Genomic DNA, 20,123 nt, shown 5'->3' on the forward strand with positions numbered 1-20,123 from the left:
CTAGTGATCTGCTGATGAACCCCAGGGCGAGGGGGAACTGGGGTTGTTTTGGTGTCAGTCCTGTTGATTTGCAGCATCAGCCAGGTCCTTTGCCGGCCTGTCCTAAGGAGCTGCCGTGCTTTGGCATGGAGGGAGGGGGTCAGTGGGGCTCGCTTTGCGCAGACCTGGGCGCTCCCCCAGTGCCGCGGGGCCTCGAGGATTATTTTCAGGGGGCAGCGAATTCTGGCTGCACCAATCCTTAGAGAACAAGAAGCAAACCCATCAGCGGGCAACAGCAGGTGCCCCCAGACCTCCCGTGTGTCCCCCCCCCCGCCCCAGTGCACACAGAGACGCAGACACGTGGTGAGGGCTGCAGTGCAAGGCTTTTATTTGACTGTTACAGCCTGCCGGCCGCCAGGGTGCAGAGGGGCCTGGAATGAAGCAAGCTCTCTCCGTCCCGTGGGTCCCTGCCGAGAGCTCAGTGGTACTCGTGGGACAGCGCGTGGGCCACCACGCCGGCCAGCTTCTGCCAGGCGGCCTGGCAGGCAGGGGTGAACTCCCTCCCGAAGTGGGCACCCAGGACGATGATGAGGATGTCACCCAGGAGCTGCAGGGGAGAAGGAAGAAAATACCCCCTTGAACCTCCGCACACCTGTGTGCCGGGGTTCCCTACCCCCCTCCCAACCCTTTTCTCCTGGGTTGTTTCTGCTCGTCTCTTGTCTCTTTTCAAACACACCAAGGGCAGCCCGGGACATGGCTTAGGGGTACAAGAGCCCATCAGACACTTTCTAGCCCAGCCGGGGTCCCTCTCTAGGGCATATAGACTGCGGGCATTGTTTTCCGGAGTCCTTTTCCTGTCCCTGATCCCCCTCCCCCCCGTCATGCAGAGGGCCCCAACAAGGGCTGGTCACTGTGTCTAAGTCCCCCGTGAGCCCCAGGGGGGTCCCCTCCAAAGCCGTGTGTTCTCTTCACGTGCCTCGTTCCACCCCTTGCTTCCTTGCATCCCCCAGCCCCACCGGCTCTAGTTCACCTGCTACCCACCACCCCACACCTGCCTTTCTCCCCTGGTTCTCTGCACCCACCCGGGCTTCCCTGGCTTCAATGACCCTCCTCCCGCAACCCCCCGCTTTCCCGGCCGACCCGACTGGCCCCCTGTCTGCAGCGCGGTTATGGGGACCCGTTCTGGTGCCACTTCCTGGCGCCGGTCCAAAAAAATACCACCCACGTGTTTTTTTCAGCAGACAAGCCAGACATTTCTGGAGGGGGAAAAAACCTGGGCTGGCGGGAAATAGTTTTGTTTTGTTTTGTTTTTCAAAGATTTTCAAAGGCCCAAACTGAAAACTGTCCGTTTTCAACAAACAAACAATCTGGTTTGGTTGGTTTCTTTGATGGAAACCTGGCAACTTTGGAACCAAGTTAACATGAAAAAGAACCAGAAATGGCCATTTTGCAGCCTGCCTCCTGCTACCAGCGGGGACTAAGCAGAGATCTGCTCTGGATCACAGGGTGGGGGGACGTGGGGTTGGAGCAGAGCCCATCACGCTGTGGCAATCCCTGCCTTCCTCCAAGGATCCCCTCTGCCCTCTCCCACCAGAGTCCCACCCCACTGCTGCTCCCCCTAACCCTCTGCCCTCCCCAAATACCCCACCCCTTCACTGCACGACTACTGACCATGGGACGCTGCAAACTCCCCCTCTTCGGGGGAGACGCCGTTCATGGCAGGCTGGCATCTCTCTGCCATATTATTTACTCACTGCATCTAAGTGCTTCCCGGAGCTCCCCCCTAAGCGACGCCTCCCTGCCCCAAAGGCCGGCCCCGTGTCCCTAGGGGGCTGGGCAGAGGGGTCAGCTCAGAGCCCGACTCACCCTGAAGTTCTCGGGATCCACATGCAGCTTGTTGCAATGCAGCTCGCTCAGCTTGGCGTAGGTGGCCTTGATGTTGTCCAGGTTCTTCACGGCTTCCCCAAAGGAGGTCAGCACCTTCTTGCCATGGGCACGGACCTTGGGGTTGCCCGTAATGGCGGTGGGGCTGGAGAGGTTCCCGAAGGAAGAGAAGAACCTCTGGGTCCAGGGGTAGACGATCAGCAGCCTAAAGAGAGGGAGACAGGAGCAGAGACACGCACAGGGTTACTGCAGCCTCCTTGCAGAAGCAGCGGCTTCGCCAGCCTGGGAGACAGTGGGGCAGATGCCGTGGGGCTCGGCCTACCTGGCCAGGGCTTCGCCGCCGCATTCCTCCACATTGACCTTGCCCCACAGGCTGGTAATGAGCTGCTTCTCTTCGGCTGTCCAGTGCACCATGGTGACGAGCGAGGGGTCCTTTGCAGATGCAGATGAGGGAGGAACCTGTAGCTGAGCGGCAGACCCCCAGCAGGGCCTTTATCCCCCAGCCTCAGCTCCTCCCCCTCTCTGTAGACACGGCCATTGGTCAGCCCTGGGGTGGGGTCTGCGCTGGCTGGGGAGGGTGTGATCTCCGAGGAGGGGGCCCCAGGCGAGGTGAGGGCAGGGCTCAGCGCTAGTCCCCGCTCTCTATACCAGCAGCCCACTGCTCTCGAAGGGGGTCTGGGACCCCAGGCAGGGAGCTGGCCCGAGGGAGAGGTACCGATCCAGTCCCACTTAGCCCTTCCCACCTGGGCTGGCTGGTGCCCAGAGTCTTGCCCTGGGCCTGCGTCCGGTGCTGACTGGGGAGTTTGGGGCAGGGTGCAGAGCTCCTCAGATGCAGCCTGTTTCCAAAGAACCCCGAAGTGAGCAGCAAACCCAGCTCTCCTGCACTAATGGTTTACACTTTACCACACGGGCTCTCTACGCCCTCGGAAAGGGGCACAAGCAGGTGCCTAGCTCTAGCACTGCTGCTCTGTGCAGAGGGGAATTTCCCCCTTTCCCCCAGCTCCACTCAGAGTGGATAGAAAGCTCCCCCCTCACCATGCTCTGCCCGCTGTTTAAAACGACCAACCAACAGGCCATAGGGCCAGCTCACCCCTTCGGCCACGTGGCGGCCCATCAACTACCCATGCCGCCGTCTACCGGGGCCTGTCCCTCAGCCCAGCTCTCCCCTCAGCAAAGCGCCTCTGACACTAACCCTCTCGCCAGTCCACCGCACAAGCTGGGGTCCCACGGGCACTAGAGTGTGACTCTGGGGAGCCTTTTATCCTGCAGTTCATTGATTCAGGAAAGGGCTGTCTCGGAAAGGCACGTCGTAGCCCTTGACCCAAACCCAGCCACCCTGGGGTTCACCTGGTCTCTTCTCACAAGGAGTCCCCCAGCCACGGCCACTCTGTTCCCAGCGCCTGCTCGCTGTGTCCTGTGCAGCGGAGCCATCGTGGGGTGACGGAGTGGGAGGCCGGCTCTCCCGTAGCCACATCCCCACTGGGGGAGGCCTCTGGAGCCGGACAATGGCTGGCGTCTGCAGAGCATGGCAGACCACCAGGCTACGTGAGGATCCGGCCGACGTGCCTGGGGTGCACTTGTCCTTCGGACAGAGGGACTGTGGGCCTGAGCCGAAGCCGACCGACATCCACAGGAGTCTCCCCACGGGTTTTAACAGGCTGTGGATCAGGCTCCAGAGGGGGTTCTGGACCTGCAATCCCAACCGCAGATACCTGGCTTCTGGGGAGACAGAGGCACAGTCTCCATTTGCCTTTGCTAATATCGCCTGTTCATGTCAATGTGTCCACTGCAGTTCTCAGCATGATGGCTGGAGAGCATGGCGCGGAGGAGGTACTGACTGCCCCCAACTGGGGAAGTCGGGGAACTCAATAACCTTCCCTGCCCTAGGGGGCTGGTGGGTGGCAAACACCTCTTAATTTATTCCCTGTGTTTGGCGTGGGGGGCAGGCAGAAGTGTCTCTTACCTTTGGTAGTGGGAAGGAGGCTGGCAGGGGCTGGGGGGGTGGGGTGGGGGAGTATCCATTGCATGTTGCTGCTATGGGATGCCACTTTCCTCTGTTGTTTCCAGTTCTCCCTGACAGTGAAGAATGTCTCTGTTACTCTCGTGGTTATTCACCTGAAAGCAGCAGGCCCTGTGCAGCCAGGAAGGAAAGTGCTGTCCTGCTCCCAGGCCAGGTTACATAAGAACATAAGAACAGCCATACTGGCTCAGACCAAAGGGCCATCTAGCCCAGTATCCTGTCTTCCGACAGTGGCCAATGCCAGGTGCCCCAGAGGGAATGAACAGAACAGGGAATCACCAAGCGATCCATCCCCCGTCACCCATACCCAGCTTCTGACAAACAGAGGCTAGGGACACCATCTCTGCCCATCCTGGCTATTAGCCATTGATGGTCCTATCCTCCATGAACTTCTCTAGTTCTTTTTTGAACCCTGTTATGGTCTTGGCCATCACAACATCCTCTGGCAAAGAGTTCCACAGGTTGACTGTGCGTTGTGTGAAGAAATACTTCCTCATGTTTGTTTTAAACCTGCTGCCTGTTAATTTCATTGTGACCCCTAGTTCTTGTATTATGAGAAGGAGTAAATAACACTTCCTTATTTACTTTCTCCACACCAGGCATGATTTTATAGACCTCTAGCGTATTCCCCCTTAGTCGTCTTTTTTCCAAGCTGAACAGTCCAATTCTTATTAATTTCTCCTCATATGGCAGCCGTTCCGTACTCCTAATCATTTTTTTTTGCTCTTTTCTGAACCTTTTCCAATTCCAATACATCTTTTTTGAAATGGGGCGACCACATCTGCACACACTATTTATACAGAGACAATATGTTATGTTGTGTCTTATTATCTATCCCTTCCCTAATGGTTCTAAAATTCTGTTCACTTTTTGGACTGTTGTTACACATTGAGGGGAAGATTTCAGAGAACTATCCACAATGACTCCAAGATCTCTTTCTTGAGTGGTAACAGCTAATTTAGACCCCATCATTGTATATGTACAGTGGGGATTATGTTTTCCAATGTGCATTACTTTGCATTTATTTACAACCTACAGGTCCCGTGCTGTGAATGCTTATACATCTGAATAACTTCACACAGAAAGGGGCAGGGGAGGGGTGCTCCTTGAACCGAATGGCAGCTACTCTCCAGCATCAAGTTACTCATACACATAACGGCTGGCAGGATCGGGCCCCAGGAGGCCACGCAAGAAGGGTGTTGGCAAGGGATGCACTGAACCAAGTCTGGCCAGGTCTTGATAGCTCCCTTTAAACCATTTATCTAAAAACTGCCCCCACCCATGCCTGGACTGAGCCGGTGTGAGTCAGCAAACTGCTCCGAGGCAGCATGCCAGCAGAGAGCGTGAGCTGATAAAAACCTTCCCTTGCAGGGGGGTGGGGGGTGTCGTTCTTATTTGCTCTGACCGCTAGAAAGACAATAAATAAATAGCAAGGAGTCTGGTGGCACCTTAAAGACTAACAGATTTATTTGGGCATAAGGTGCCACTGGCCTCCTTGTTGTTTTTGTGGATACAGACTAACACGGCTACCCCCGATAATAAATAAATAGTGCACTGAAATACCCCAGGGGGTTCCACTCACTGCGGGCTTTCTGCTTTGAGCACCTTACACAACTTCTCATTCAAGGTGCTCCATAGCGGGGTGTGTGTGTGTGTGTGTGTGTGTGTGTGACACTCTCCCTTAGTGTGCTCACTTGTGGCAGGCCTGGAGGTCCCCTGGCCCTGGTGATTTGTGAGGCTAGTTTTCAGAGCGCAGGACATTCACCCTTAGAAGTGAAGAAAGACAAACCAGCGAAGGCGCTGACCCATTGTCGCTCTATGAAATCTACAAGCACCCCCCCGGTTCTCGCCACCCCGAGCCCTCCTCCACCCTCCCCACGCGCACACAGACACAGGGACTCAGGGAGACTTCAGCAGAAGGTTTTTATTTGGTTGTTACAGCCTGTCACTCCCAGGAGGGGATTCCCATACGTGCAGAGGAGCCTGGGAGGTAGCTGGAGACTTCCCGCTGGTGGGTCCCTCCAGATGATTCAGTGGTACCCGAGGGCCAGAGCATGGGCCACCGCGCCGACCAGCTTTTGCCAGGCGGCCTGGCAGGCAGGAGTGAACTCCTTCGCAAAGTGAGAGGCCAGGACAATGATGAGGACATTGCCCAGGAGCTGGAGAGGAGAAGGAAGAAAATACCCCCCGGGTCAGCACCGCTCTGATCTCCCACCTCTCTCTATTCAAAGCTCAGGGCTGGTGCAGGGGATCTTTGCTTTATGGAGCCCTCGAACTATTCTGGGGGTTTGTAAAACTAGCTGGAGACTCTGCTCCCTTCAACCCTGCAATAGAAACTCACTTGCCTCCCTCCCCAGGAGAGCCCATTAAAGAACATTAACCAGCAACCTGGTTTTGTAGCTCAAGGGCACTCCTGGGGGCCCTATATAGAGTATATGGACTGTTGGCCTGAGCCTCTGTTGCATCACGCCAGCCTCACCCCAGCGTGACCATCCTCTTTCGCTGGTGTTACAAACCCCGGGGGGACTCTGGCACTCGGGTGTTTCGGCCAGTGGAATTTCTCACTGCCCTTCCTTGCTCAGAGGAGCCTGTGTGTCTCTGCAGAATGACATGAAACTGGGCACCTGGCGCCTTCCAAAATGCTCCGTGAGGTTCTCAGCCTCGGGACGCCTGCCGAGCCAGGAGGCTCACCTCCCACCCCTACCCCAGAGCACAAATCCAAACAGCAGCCCCCAGTTACTGCAATATCAGGATTCAGGGAGGTGGGGATTTGTGCTACCAGAGACCAAAGGTTGCCTGAAAATGCGCCTCACCCCAGAAAGCTCCTGCCACTCACCGGCATGTCTGGGTTGTCTCTTCCCCAAATCCCACTCTTCTTTCCTCCTGCGTCTCTCCTGTCTCTGACTCCTACATTGTCCTTTTGTCTCCTCCAGACTGATGGTCTCTCTCCTGACGTCCCCTGGCTCAGACCTCTTCCTGCTCCCACTGCTGCTTTCACTTTTCCTTCCCCTTCCTCCCTGCTGCCCTCACTTTACCCACCTCCTCGCCATCCCTCTCTGCCTTTCCCTTCCCCTCGTGCCTCCACGCCTCCTCTTCCTCCAGTCGCCTGCTTGCACCCCGAACCCTTTAACGCACTTTGACTTCTTCCCCCTCCCACACCGTTGCTCCATGCCCCCCTCGTCTCTCTCCTTCCCGCCTCGTGGTTTCCTCACCCCGTCCCTTGAGGCTTTTGCTGCCACTCCCCCAACGCGTGTGAACCTCCTGCCCATAGGAGAAGCGCTAAGCAGGGAGCTGCGCAGAGCCCTGGTAGCATGATGGCACAGCAGTCCTCACCCACCACGGATACGCCACCCAGCAAGGATCCAGGCAGGCTGTGAACGCCCTGACTACAGAGATTTCCCCTCCCACGGGCGCGTCCCCTCGCCTGCTGCCCACCTCTCTGCGCTTTCCCCACTCAGAACTTTCCCCTCCCAATCTGAATCCCTCTCATGTTTAGTCCCCTCCCGCAGGTGGCATCCGCGGATTTGTCACGGGGTCCCTGAACCTGAGACGATTCAGAGTTTCCCCTTGAGCCCTCCCTGGTGAAGACCCTGATCATCCAAGCCTGGTATCACTTCCGTGGATGGTGTGGAGCTGCTGACGCCATTGCCCAGGAGGCCACCTTTGGCCCTGCTCTCCTGGGACCTTGCCTGCAAGTGACTGACCCAGAACCAAGGATGGCCACGGTTGCTCCTGCTGGCCATGCTCCGGGGATGGGCAGGGGGCTGGGAAGAGGGGTCAGCCCAGAGCCGGACTCACCTTGAAGTTCTCAGGATCCACATGCAGCTTCTCGCAGTGCAGCTTGCTCAGAGTGGCAAAGGTTTGCTTGATGTGGTCCAGGTTCTTCACGGCTTCCCCAAAGGAGGTCAGCACCTTCTTGCCGTGGGCATGGACGTGGGCGTTGTGGAGGATGGCTTCGGCACTGGAGAGGTTTCCGAAGGAAGAGAAGAACCTCTGGGTCCAGGGGTAGACAATCAGCAGCCTAGAGAGAGGGAGACAGGAGCAGAGACACGCACAGGGTTAGCGCAGACTCCCTGCAGAAGTAGCGGCTTTGCCAGCCCAGGAAGCAGCCATGCAGATGCCGTGGGGCTCGGCCTACCTGGCCAGGGCTTCGCCGCCGCATTCCTCCACATTGACCTTGGCCCACAGGCTGGTAATGAGCTGCTTCTCTTCGGCTGTCCAGTGCACCATGGTGAGGAGAGTGGTTCTGCTCGGCGCGTCAGCTGCGTGAGGAACCCGTAGCTGAGCTGGAGTCCCCTTCGGGGACTTTTATACCCTAACCATGGCTCCTCCTCATCTTAGCCCACACGGCCATTGGCTGGGCCCGAGGCCAACGCTGCCAGGGCAGCCTGGAGGAGGAGGCACTGTGAGTCGGGGTGTGGTCTGCGGGGCAAAGTGCCAGGAGCTAATGCAGTGGCAGAGCTCTGGCCCCCCTCCATCTGTTCTCCTGCCTTCGGCCAGGCAGCTCCCATACCCAGCTGCCAAAGGGTGGTGCAGAGATCTAGGCCGAGACCTAAGGACCACGCCGGCCCCACTCACTCCCTCGAAGGAACAAGTCCTGGGGGAAGGCTGGATGAAAACATTTGCTTTTCCCCTTGATTTGAACCCGGTTGGCTGTGGGCACACCTCGGTCTCGTATTAGTATCGTCGCCAGTCAGATGAGTTATGATTTATTGCCCAGCCCCAGGGCCCCGTCCTGCCAGGCAGGGTATGAGCGAGCCCCTCCGTCGGAGAACTGATGATAGAGCTAGGCAGAGCAGACCAGGCCCTGCACTCTAAATACAAATGAAGGGCGGGGGACAGGAAGGATCATCACTTCCGTCGCACAGAGCGGGGAAGGGACATGGCCAAGGCGAGCCAGAAAGTCTGTAGCAGAGCTGAAAACAACCCCGCCTCTCCACAGCCAGTGGCAGGCCTGGTCACTGGGACCCGGGTCTGACCTCTGGAATGGAGCCGTCTAGGGGCCACGTAGTGAGAGCCCGGCTCTGGGTAGCTCCGGCCACACTGGTAAAGAGCTTTGTAGAGCAGGACAATGCCCTTGCGTGCTGTCCTGAGCCATGGCCGGGGCGGGGCACAGGGCGGATGTGTTTGTGTTGGACTAGGCGCCCAGCTGTGGGCTGCGTCTGCTTCCACCTCCATCCAGCCCCAGGCCCGGGCCTTGGGTCACCCGAGACACAGCGGCTGTGAGCCGATCCAGAGCCAGCAGGAGTCAATGGGAATCTCTCCCGTGGCTGCCCAGCTCTTTGGGGCCGGCTCCGAAAGAGAGGCTGGGCTGTGGAGCCCTGGCTCTCCGGGGAGACGGCAGCACAGGATTCATTGTGATTCACTTCTTTAAACACGTGCAGCTACTTTCAGGGCCTGCTTTGGGGCTGTCTTTTCACCCAGTCTCGTTGGAGCGGAAAAGAGCATGCCCAATACAGGAGTACTGCCCCGCTTGCCAGGGCCTAGCGAGCGTTGAGAGGGGGGCTGGGGACTGGTGATCGCCCCGTCGCCTCTCTCTTCGCTACGTTAGCGGGCAGGCGATCTGCAGGGGCGAGGGGGGGGGGGGGGGCGTCCGTCACGGGTGGGTGCAGTGAACGTCCCCCGAGTGTTTTCGTGGGCAATACATTGAACATTCAGTGATGTCTTTCTTCAGCTGACCACGCTGGGGCACACATGAAAGAAGGAGCACTCCCATCCCAGTCTCAGGGCCTGCTCCCGCCGACACTTGTGCGTGCGAGTAACTTTACACACGTGAGCAGCCCCACCACGCCTGCGGAAGCAGCAGCAGCAGTCTTGCACCATGACACCTATGTGATTAAAACATCTCAGTGTGTGTGTATATCTGTGTGTGTGTGTGTGTGTGTGTGAGAGAGAGAGAGAGAGAGAGTGTGTATTTCTGTGTGTGTGTGTGTGTGTGTGAGAGAGAGAGAGAGAGAGAGAGTATTTCTGTGTGTGTGTATTTCTCTGTATGTGTGTATCTCCCTGTGTGTGTGAGAGAGAGACAGAGAGAGAGACAGAGAGTATTTCTCTGTGTGTGTGTGTGCGAGAGAGAGAGAGAGTGTATTTCTGTGTGTGTGTGTGTGTATTTCAGTGTGTGTGTGAGAGAGAGAGTGTGTATTTCTGTGTGTGTATTTCTGTGTGTATATGTGAGAGAGAGAGTGTATTTCTGTGTGTGTGTGTGTGTGAGAGAGTGTATGCTGTGTGTGTGTGTGTGTGTATTTCTGTGTGTGTGTGTATTTCAGTGTGTCTGTGAGAGAGAGAGAGTGTATTTCTGTGTGTGTATTTCTATGTGTGTACCTGTGTGTATGTATTTTTCTGTGTGTGTGTGTGTGTGTGTGTGTATTTCTGTGTGTGTATGTGAGAGAGTGTGTGTATTTCTGTTTGTGTGTGTGTGTGTGTGAGAGAGAGAGAGAGCGAGAGAGAGAGAGTATTGTTGTGTGTGTGTGTGTATCTCCCTGTGTGTGTGTATATTTCTACGCATGTCTGTGTGTGTATTTCTCTGTGTGTGTGTGTATTTCTGTGTGTGTATTTGTGAGAGAGAGTGTATTTCGGTGTGTGTGTATTTCTGTGCGTGTGTGTGTGTATTTCTGTGCGTGTGCTGGTGTATTTCTGCGTGTGTTCAGTTGTGACAGGCCTGACTAGTCCCTGATAATGCCTCGCTGGATATATGCCTTTCAGAGTGCCTCATTTCCACCAGCCCTTAGAAACCAAGCCATGAGCTAACCCATTTCCTGGTTATGAAATGTCTCAGCACCCCTGTCCCTGCCCCTCCCCGGGCCCTAGCTCCCGCAGCACACACAGACTAGGGACAACAGGCAGACTGCAGTGGATGGTTTGTATTTGGCTGTTGGGCCATCGGTATTCCCCTGCGGGGAGCTGTGCCTGGAAGGTAACAGGCTGTCGTCCTCACATGGGTCCCTGCGGATGGTTTAGTGGCACTTGTAGGTCACCACACGGACCAGCTTTTGCCAGGCTGCCTGGCACACAGGAGTGAACGCCATCAGGGCGACGATGAGGAGTCAGCCGGGAGCTGGAGGGGAGAAGGAAGAAAATACCCCCCTCCCCCCCCCGTTTTTAAATCCCTCTCTATCCCCTTGACTTCACCCTCCCTCCCAGGCTGGGAAAGGCAAATGTCACACAAGGGCTCAGGCACCTTCTAGGCTTGTTCGGGAGGGGGGTAACCCCCCCCCCCTCCCGGAGCCAGCACAAGAATTAGCCTCTAGTTATCCAAGTATTCGGTGAGATGCCGGCAGCGGTTTTGTCACAGCCCCGGGGTCTGCCATCACCCTTCCTGTGGAGCACTCGCCGGGATCCTGAATTTCCTCAGTTCCCCTTAGCGCTCTGCCTCGGATCCCCCTCGCTTCTCCTTCGGGGCCTCTGCTGTCCTTCTCTCTCCAGCGCCGGCCGCTTCAGTCCCTCCCCACTTCTTCCTTCGCCAGCACTGGCTTTCACTTTACTTCCCCCCCTCCTCTTTCACTGCCCTGGCGGTTAACCACCTCCTGGCCCTCGCTCTCCCCCTTTCCCTTCCCCTCCTGCCGCCTTTCCTCCTCCACTTGTGAGTTCTCCCACTCGTGCAACTCCCTCCGCCGGCTCCGCCGCGCTGCAGGTTCTTCCAGTCAGCCTGTCTGCACCCGTCTCCCCACAGATTCCCCCTGCATCCCCTGGCGCTGCCCCCGACCCCTTTCACGGGTGGCACCGGCAGCGTGTCTTTGGAAGTTCCCCTGAGCTGTCTCTCGTGGGTGCACTGTTCACCCCACACTGGCATAGTTACAGGAACTGAGCACCGTGGTGCCGGGGGGTTCGCGCGGCTGGCGGTAGGGCTGGAGCGGTTCCCGAAGGAAGTCAAAAACCTCTGGACCTAAGGGTAGATGATCAGCAGCCTACATGGGGAGCCACGAGCAGAGACAGGCCCACGGATAAGCACCGTCCCTGCAGAAACGGCTGCTTCTCCAGGGAAGGAGGCAGCTGAGCGGTGTCATGGTGCCCATTGAACTGGTGGAAATCCAGGCCTGGGGCAACTGAGTGACTTGCCCAGGATTCTGCAGCAGAACTTGAGGCCTCTCTCCGGAGCCCCAGGCCGGTGCGTTAGCTGCAAGACCTTCCTTTCTTTGTCTCGTCTGGCAAAACGTCCCACAGTTGCGGTCAATAATGCTCTGTCCTCAGGGCCTGAGAACGGGAACCTGGGTCTGTCTGGGGAGCCTGCAGGGGATGTGAGGAGCAGGGGCTGGGTGTTTGTGTCAGCCTCTGTGGCGAATGGCATGGTAAGTTAGTCATGTAAGGCAGCGGCACAATAGGCCTCCTCCAAGCCACATTTATTAACCCTCCCCTGCCTGTAAGGCAGGTCAGGATCCTTCACCCCACTGTACTATTGGGGAAACTGAGGCACAGAGCGGGGATGGGAGTTGCCCAAGTCCACAGAGGGAGAGTGTGTCAGAGCCGGAATTGGAACTCGGGAGAGCCTGCACTACAGGCCTGGGCCCAAACTAGCCCTGGGCCAGAGCCAGGAACTGGAGCTAGATGTAGTCTGAATCCCAAAACAAACCTATGGCTTAACCTTCTTCTGTAGCCCTTTGTGGGGAAGGGTGTGTGTGGATATCCTCGGGCAGGGCACCAACTGTCCTTCCGAACCCCGGGGCTGCGCACTGTGGCAATTAACATCACCCCTCCCACCCCCGCATCTGCTGGAGGGAACGGGCGGGGGTCTTTCAACTGGCCCCTTAGTAACTGGCCTCGTGGCTGGAGGGAAGCAGTAGACACAAGAGATCTCCATTGTGGTGAGGCTTTTGACACACTCCTACATGACTTTCTCCTATGCCAACTAGGGCAGTGCGGTCACATGACATTACTAGACGGTGGGTGCACAACCAGTTGGAAGACTGTACTCAAAGTCGTTGTCACTGATTCATTATCCAGCTGGGAGGGCGTATCTAGTGGGTCCTGCCGGGGTCAGTCCTGGGTCCGGTGCTGTTCTACATTTCATTAATGACTTGGCTAATGGAGTGGAGAGCATGCGTATAAAGTTTGTGGACGTTGGCAAGCTGGGAAGGGCTGCTAGCACTTTGGAGGTCAGGATTAACCTCTGAGGATAGAACAAGAAGCAATGGGCTTAAATTGCAGCAAGGGCGGTTTAGGTTGGACATTAGGAAAAACTTCCTAACTGTCAGGGTGGTTAAGCACTGGAATAAATTGCCTAAGGAGGTGGTGGAATCTCCATCATTGGAGATTTTTAAGAGCAGGTTGGACAAACCCCTGTCAGGGATGGTCTAGATAATACTTAGCCCTGCCATGAGTGCAGGGGACTGGACTAGATGACCTCTGGAGGTCCCTTCCAGTCCTATGATTCTATGATTAGAATTCAAACTGATCTTCACAAATTGGAGAATTGGTCTGAAATCAGCAAGATGAAATTCAATAGAGACAAGTGCAAACGTAACACCCACAGGATCAAACCTGGGACCTCGGGAGCTAAATGCCACATGGCGCTTAGCTGAGGCTGTAGAGCAGACTCACTAATCGCTCAGGGGTCTCGGTGCCACTAGATGGGACAGAACACCACCCCCAGGAGATGTGAGGGTTCCATACGGCTCCCCATCACGGAATCAAACCCCGGTGCCCCGCGTGACAGGCGGGGATACTTAGGAAGGGAAAATCAAAGGCACAACTACAAACTGGGTGATGACTGGCTAGGTGGTCGTACGGCTGAAAAGGATCTGGGCTATAGTGGATCACAAATTAAACATGAGTCAACAGTGTGATGCTGTTGCAAAAAAGGCAAATCTCATTCTGGGGTGGATTAACAAGAGTGTTGCCTGTAGGCCAAGGCAGATAATTGGGAGGCCTCAGCTGCGTACCGTGTCCTGCTGTGGGCCCCGCGCTCTAGGAAAGATGGGGACAGTTGGAGAGAGTCTGGAGGAGAGCAACAAAACTGAGCGGAGGTTTGGCAAACCTGACCCGTGCAGAAAGGTTGAAAGAACCGGCCCTGTTTAGCCTAGAGAAGAGAGGGCCGAGGGGGGACATGATACCAGTTCTCAGCGATGGAAAAGCTTGTTATAAAGAGCACCAATCTCTGTGGCCGCCAAAGGCAGGACAAGAAGCAATGGGCTTAAACTGCAGCAGGGAGTTTTAGGTCTGATATTAGGAAAAACTTTCGAACTCTCAGGCAGTGAAGCTCTGGAACAGTTACTAGGGAGGTCGTAGGATCCCCATCACTGGAGGTTTGTAAGACCAGGCTGGACAAACACTTCTCAGGGCTGGTCTAGTATTACCTGGCCCTGCCTCAGCGCAGGGGACTGGACTAGATGGCCTCCGGAGCTCCCTTCCAGCCCTACGTTTCTACGGTTCTTTGGCTCAGGCTCCCCAGCGTGCTGGCCACACCACGCAATGCCAGCAGTGCAGAGACCCTATGCCCCCAGCCCACTGGGGAGAGGAAAGCACAGGATTCATATTGTGTAACCGTTGTTCCCGTCGGTGCCTGCTGGGCCAGAGCCCTTCACCTGGTGGGGCGTGGGAGCAGGGTGTGCCATGGATGGAGGTGGGGAATGCCCCCGTAGATGTATTGGTGTCAGGGAGGGGGGTGGGGCAGGAGGCTGGCAGATGTCCTGTAGGGGGCCTGCCACGGCTCGAATGGGATCATAGACTCATAGAGCCACAGGGCGAGACGGGGCCGCCAGGGTCAGCTAGTCTAACCCCCGCCATGAGGCAGGATTGGTTGCGTCTGGCCCATCCCAGACAGATGGTTCCTGCCACCTTCGGAAACCCTCCAGGGAAGGAGCTTCCACAACCTCCCGAGGCGTCTGGTCCATTGTCCTCCTGTTCTTACAGTTAGGACGTTTTTTCCTGAGATTTCATCTAAATCTGCTGTGCTGCAGTTTGACCCATCACCTCTTGTCCTGCCCTCAGTGGCAAGAGAGAACAACTTTTCTCCATCTTTTTTATGGCAGCCTATCAAGGATCTGAAGGCTGCTGGCATGTCGCCCCCCTCCCCCGCCATCTCCTCTTTTCCAAGCTAAACATACCCGGTTCCTTCAGCCTTTGCTTGTGTGGCTTGTATTCCATCCCATGGATCCTCTTTGTCCCACATCTCTGGATCCTTTCCAGTTTCTCTACATCCTTCCTATACATGGGTGACCCAAACTGGACACCGTACTCCAGCTGAGGCCTGGCCAGCGCGGAATAGAGCGGTCCTGTCACCTCCCGTGACATGCCTCTGTTAGTGCAACCTAACATTGCATTTGCTTTGTTTGCAGCAGCATCACATTGCTGACTCCTGTTGACCTTGTGATCCACCCGGACTCCCAGATCCTTCTCAGCAGTGCTGCTGCCAACCCCGCTAACGAGGAGCATGTTAATTATGTGCATTACATTGGCTACTAGGGCCCGCAGACAAGAGCAGGGCTGAGCCAGCCCCTGTCTAGATGCAGAGCAAGGCCTTGTCTGCACTAGCAAGCCTTTGCCAGTAGAGCTCTGCTGGTCCGGCTGTATCGGCAAGCCCCCCTAATAGAGACGCAGCTTATGCCGGCCAAAGACTACCTTAGCCAGCATCGCTTATGCCACTTCCCCAAACAAAACAAGCTATCCCGGGGAAAGCGCTCTTTCACCGGCTTAAATGTGTCTACACTGGGACTTTGGCCGGCATGGCTCTGTCGGTTGGAGCATGATCCTTTTGCTCGTCTAACTGACACAGACCAGGCCGGGCCGACAACCCCTGCTCCAAGGAGCTTGCCCTCTAGCTAGGCAGGACCAGGAGGGGGAGAAAAGACGTACCACTTTGCACACAGAGCCCTAAGGCCCAGCGAGATGAAGTGAGCTGCCCAAGGTCTGGGTTCGAGCTGAGGCCAGGCCAGCACCTTCCCCACGAGTGCACCCTTCCGCTCTGTGCCAACAACCACTCTGACTGGGAGCGCCCTATGTTCCCTGAGCCCTGCTTCGCGGGTAAAGCTGGAAGGGATTGGTAAGAGCAGGGAAACTGAGGCGGGTGCCAGACTTGTGTGGCACATAGGGGAATTGGGCATCCCTCAAAACGCGGGCCAGCTGCGGGGTATGAAGCAGGGCGCTGAACTGGGGTTGCCGAGTCTCTCCATTTTATTGCCCAGTTTGTTGATTTTTGGTGTTTTTCTTCAAGCCCCAGCTCCCGGAGTCATTGGGGGGGGGGTGAAAATGTCAATTTTTATTTAAAAAGAAAATGAGAAGTTCCCAGCCTGGTCCTGTTGCAGAGAAAACCTGGAAACCGCCAAGCCCCCGGGCTCAATACCCAGAAGGCAAAGGGAAAGAATCCAAAAGAGATTTTTAAAATCTCGTGATTTCGAAGCCAATCCAGTAACTTTGGAGGGCCTGACTCGTGATTCTGGCATGTCAGTGCTGGGCCTGGCTCTCAGCCTGGTCAGTGGGAAGTGGGGGAGGGGAGCATTTGTCATAAACTGCCCAAACCAAAGTCCTTTGGCTGTTTGCCTTCCAGCTCCATGATTCAGAGGGAGGGACTGTCCCGTTTGCTGCAGCCCCCGTATGTCCCTCCAGTCGTATTCAGGGGCTATAAAATCCCCACCCCCACCCAGGGCAGGCCTCATGTGGGACAGCCAGGCCCGCTGCCACCTCCAGTGCAGAAAGAGGCTAGAGTCAGGGGTTGCTACAGCCACTCTGGGGTGCACAGCTGCTCAGAGACCACTTGGTGGACTGGACTCCCTGGACTGCCTGAGATATTCCAGGGATCATCTCAGTCGCTGAGCAGGTGAGCCAGACCCACCAGCCCGGCATCTAGAAAGGATTTTCCAGGCCACCTCAGATCACCGGTCCACCCCGTCCAGCTATGGCTGATCTCTGATACTTCAGAGAGGGGCATCTCCCCCCAAAATGTATCTGGCCAACTGTGCATGGGGGAAGGGGAGGCGATTTCTTCCTGACCTCTGCAGGTGACAGACTGAAACCCTGAAGCATGAGACTTGATTATAGTCATTGTCTTAGTGCAGAGCGGCAAGTGTTATCAGCTGTTGAGGGAAATGCAAACCATCCTGTTTTCCTCATGGTCCATGGAGGGAGGGAACGAACCAGGGGACTCACACATCCACAGCCTCCAAGACCAGATTCCCAGAGCTAATTGTGTGTGGATGTGTTTGCTGGCTTGGAATCCAAAGAGGCAAAGAAACAGACAAAGGGCGAGGAATTGGGAACGGTACATGAGGGTCGCCTGGATAAATCCAGAAACATCCATTTTTTAAGAAGTTACAGGTGAATAGAGCTGTCCAGAGAGCGACAACTCCATTTTACAGCCAGTTTGGAGGTTTCCAGTATAACAACATCATAGCTAGAATGCCAGGAAATCCCAGAAGCAGCACTCTTTAGAGAACAAGAAAGACAAACCAGCAACTGAGCTAAACCCTTTCCCATTTATAAAATCTCCCAGCCCCCCTCTCCACGCTGCCCCCACCCCCCAGGATCCCGCCCCATGCACACAGACACACGGACCATGAGCAACTGCAGTGGACGGGTTTTATTTGACTGTTACAGCCATTGGTACCCAAAGGGCATTTCCACGCACACGGGTGCGCCTGGAACAGAGCAGGGTCTCTTCGCCGGGTGGGTCCCTGCCGAGGGCTCAGCGGTACTTGTACGAGAGCGCATGGGCCACCACGCGGACCAGCTTCTGCCAGGCGGCCTGGCAGGCAGGGGTGAACTCCCTCCCGAAGTGGGCGGCCAGGACGATGACAAGGATGTCACCCAGGAGCTGAAGGGGAGAAAGAGGAAAATCCCGCCCTGGTCAGTGGGGCTCTGAACCCCTCCACGTCTCTCTAGCTAGTAAGGGCTGCTGCTCAGCGACCATGGTGGTCAGGGAGAGATATAGGGAGATACATGGTGGGGGCTAGAGAGAGAGAGAGAGAGAGGGTGGTGGATTGATGAATGGATGATGGAGTTTGGGGCTCTGAGATTTTATCTGCATGGCACTGCCAGAAAACTTTCTCCCCAGCCCAGGACCCCGCAACGGTCTCTGTTTCATCTGTGTGTTCTGCTCTCTTTGCCTCCCCCAGCTCCTGCTCTCTCCCTTCTGTGTCTTTCTGACCTTAACTCCTCGTGTCTTCTCCTCTATTCCTGTGGGGTGACTCTCTCTCCCCACCCCTCGTCCCCCCGAGTGCAAGGCCAGGCCAGCACAAGGCCTATATGCTACTTAAGTCCTCACAATAGGGCTTAAGTGGGACCTACGGGGTGTCCCCTGCAGCAGGGGAATGTCACTCTGACCAGCTCTCTCCTCCCTCTTCCCTGGCTCTGACCCCTTTCCTCTCCCACAAACCCTTCCCCTCTTCTGGCCCCCACCACTTGCCATCCTTCCCCTTGCTCCCACCACCTCCCCCTGGGCCCCGTTGTTCCCCTGACCCCTCCACCCCTGCCCTCTTCACTGTATCCGTCTGTCGCTGGCGTCTCTCCACCTTTCTAACGCCACCCCGGTGATCCCCCCTCTCCCGCGCCTCTCTAGCTTCCACTGGCACCTGCCCTTCGCTCCGGGCCTGCCCCGTGGTTTCCTCCCGCAGGCCCTTAGCACCTTCCCGCCTCCCTCCCATCAGCCCTTTGCCCAAAGGGGCGGGACGGGGGGGGGGGGGGGGGGGTTTGTGCACACAGCACTATGGGGCTGGGATCATCATGGGGGAGCAGCACTTTCACTCCCTGGACATCCCACTCGGCACCCACCAAAAGGGCTGATCCACCCGAGCGTGCCCTTCTCCCCACAGATCCCTCCCCCTAGCCCCCCGCTCACTTCTCTTGGACCAAACCCATATCACGCCCCCTCCCCCCTTCAGAGCACGCCACCCCCTCTCTGCATCCCTCCTGTCACTGGATCCTGGGCCCAGGTGGCCTCGGCAGATTTACACCTGCATTACTGGATCCTGCCATCTTCAGAATCTCCCCTGAGCCTGCTCCCCCGGCCTGGCACCTTGTACTGGATTATACAGCGTCACTTTCTCGCTCTCACCCATGGCCCAGTGCCCCTTTGGGAGCTTGCTCACCGGTGGCCTCCTCCATGCCCCAAAGGGAGAACCACCACTCAACCCTGCCCTGTCCTGGGGGACCGAAGAGGGGGACCCAGCAGCCCGACTCACCCTGAAGTTCTCGGGATCCACGTGCAGCTTGTCACAATGCAGCTCGCTCAGCTTGGCGTAGGTGGCCTTGATGCTGTCCAGGTTCTTCACGGCTTCCCCAAAGGAGGTCAGCACCTTCTTGCCGTGGGCACGGACCTTGGGGTTGCCGATGATGGCGGTGGGGCTGGAGAGGTTCCCGAAGGAAGAGAAGAACCTCTGGGTCCAGGGGTAGACGATCAGCAGCCTAGAGAGAGGGAGACAGGAGCAGAGACACACACAGGGTTACTGCAGCCTCCCTGCAGAAGCAGCGGCTTCACCAGCCCGGGGAGAGGGAGGGGACAGCGGGTCAGATGCCGTGGGGCTTGGCCTACCTGGCCAGGGCTTCACCGCCACATTCAGCCACGTTGACCTTGCCCCACAGGCTGGTAATGAGCTGCTTCTCTTCGGCTGTCCAGTGCACCATGGTGACGAGCGAGGGGTCCTTTGCAGATGCAGATGAGGGAGGAACCTGTATATGAGCTGAAGACCCCCAGCAGGGCTTTTATCCCCCAGCCTCAGCTCCTCCCCTTCTCTATGGACATGGCCATTGGTCAGCCCTGGGGTGGGGTCTGCGCTGGCTGGGGAGAGGCCACTCCATGCCTGAGTCAGTCTGTACAGCAGGGGATCTGCTGAGTCGGGGTCCCAACGGACATGCTAAATTCAACCTATGGGACTCTCCTACTTTCAGCACACACGCCCACCCCCACCCTTGGGCCCTGTCCAGAGGGACGACCCAAACCCCACATGTCTCTGCAGGGCCACTCCAAATGGCCCAGATCCTGCACTTCGGCAGAGCTGCGCTGAGGACTACAGCGTTACCCCGGCGAAGGATCTGACCCTAGGTGCATTAGGGTGAATCCCAAGGGGGCAGCTGTGACCCTGTGGAGGGTCTGTGGGCGGGTATTGTACATGGGACGTTGCTGGCAGGGGGTTGGCTAAGGGATGCGCTCGCCCCTGGTGCAGGTTTCATGGGGTTGATTGTGTGCCATACTAGCCATGTCACACACATGTGGCTGGCCCTGACCCCTGGCGGAGATAGAGGCCCGGTGTCGGCTCCCCCGCGGGGTCAACGTGTGCCGGCAAGGTCGATGGCCAAGCACCCGTTCACACCAGTGGGA

General features: G+C 56.8%; 3 protein-coding genes across 3 annotated transcripts; all 3 read right to left on the reverse strand.

The window, feature by feature from the left end:
* Window positions 1-398: 398 nt before the first annotated feature.
* LOC135895468 (hemoglobin subunit beta) lies at window positions 399-2,324 on the reverse strand. The gene is made up of 3 exons (XM_065423580.1): window positions 2,186-2,324; window positions 1,846-2,068; window positions 399-586 (listed from the first exon to the last, which is right to left on the reverse strand). Exons 1-3 carry the CDS (start codon window positions 2,275-2,277, stop codon window positions 458-460), a joined length of 444 nt encoding a protein of 147 aa, XP_065279652.1. The 5' UTR covers window positions 2,278-2,324; the 3' UTR covers window positions 399-457.
* Window positions 2,325-5,789: 3,465 nt separating this feature from the next.
* LOC135895465 (hemoglobin subunit beta) lies at window positions 5,790-8,196 on the reverse strand. Its single transcript, XM_065423577.1, has 3 exons — window positions 8,022-8,196; window positions 7,682-7,904; window positions 5,790-6,042 (listed from the first exon to the last, which is right to left on the reverse strand). Exons 1-3 carry the CDS (start codon window positions 8,111-8,113, stop codon window positions 5,914-5,916), a joined length of 444 nt encoding a protein of 147 aa, XP_065279649.1. The 5' UTR covers window positions 8,114-8,196; the 3' UTR covers window positions 5,790-5,913.
* Window positions 8,197-17,373: 9,177 nt separating this feature from the next.
* Window positions 17,374-19,493, reverse strand: LOC135895469 (hemoglobin subunit beta). The gene is made up of 3 exons (XM_065423581.1): window positions 19,338-19,493; window positions 18,988-19,210; window positions 17,374-17,621 (listed from the first exon to the last, which is right to left on the reverse strand). The coding sequence occupies exons 1-3, from the start codon at window positions 19,427-19,429 to the stop codon at window positions 17,493-17,495; spliced, it is 444 nt and encodes a 147-aa protein (XP_065279653.1). The 5' UTR covers window positions 19,430-19,493; the 3' UTR covers window positions 17,374-17,492.
* Between the last annotated feature and the right edge of the window lie 630 nt (window positions 19,494-20,123).

The sequence above is a fragment of the Emys orbicularis genome, chromosome 1 (genome assembly GCF_028017835.1).
Source record: "Emys orbicularis isolate rEmyOrb1 chromosome 1, rEmyOrb1.hap1, whole genome shotgun sequence".
In the NCBI taxonomy this organism is placed as follows: domain Eukaryota; kingdom Metazoa; phylum Chordata; order Testudines; family Emydidae; genus Emys; species Emys orbicularis.

Bases quoted from the DNA above. Each gene is read 5' to 3' on its own strand.
- LOC135895468 (XM_065423580.1), bottom strand. From the start codon at position 2,277: ATGGTGCACTGGACAGCCGAAGAGAAGCAGCTCATTACCAGCCTGTGG. The intron at 2,069-2,185 runs GTAGGCCGAGCC...CCCTCTCTTTAG, and splicing joins GGCGGCGAAGCCCTGGCCAG to GCTGCTGATCGTCTACCCCT. The intron at 587-1,845 runs GTGAGTCGGGCT...TCTCCCCTGCAG, and splicing joins TGGATCCCGAGAACTTCAGG to CTCCTGGGTGACATCCTCAT.
- LOC135895465 (XM_065423577.1), bottom strand. From the start codon at position 8,113: ATGGTGCACTGGACAGCCGAAGAGAAGCAGCTCATTACCAGCCTGTGG. The intron at 7,905-8,021 runs GTAGGCCGAGCC...CCCTCTCTCTAG, and splicing joins GGCGGCGAAGCCCTGGCCAG to GCTGCTGATTGTCTACCCCT. The intron at 6,043-7,681 runs GTGAGTCCGGCT...TCTCCTCTCCAG, and splicing joins TGGATCCTGAGAACTTCAAG to CTCCTGGGCAATGTCCTCAT.
- LOC135895469 (XM_065423581.1), bottom strand. From the start codon at position 19,429: ATGGTGCACTGGACAGCCGAAGAGAAGCAGCTCATTACCAGCCTGTGG. The intron at 19,211-19,337 runs GTAGGCCAAGCC...CCCTCTCTCTAG, and splicing joins GGCGGTGAAGCCCTGGCCAG to GCTGCTGATCGTCTACCCCT. The intron at 17,622-18,987 runs GTGAGTCGGGCT...TCTCCCCTTCAG, and splicing joins TGGATCCCGAGAACTTCAGG to CTCCTGGGTGACATCCTTGT.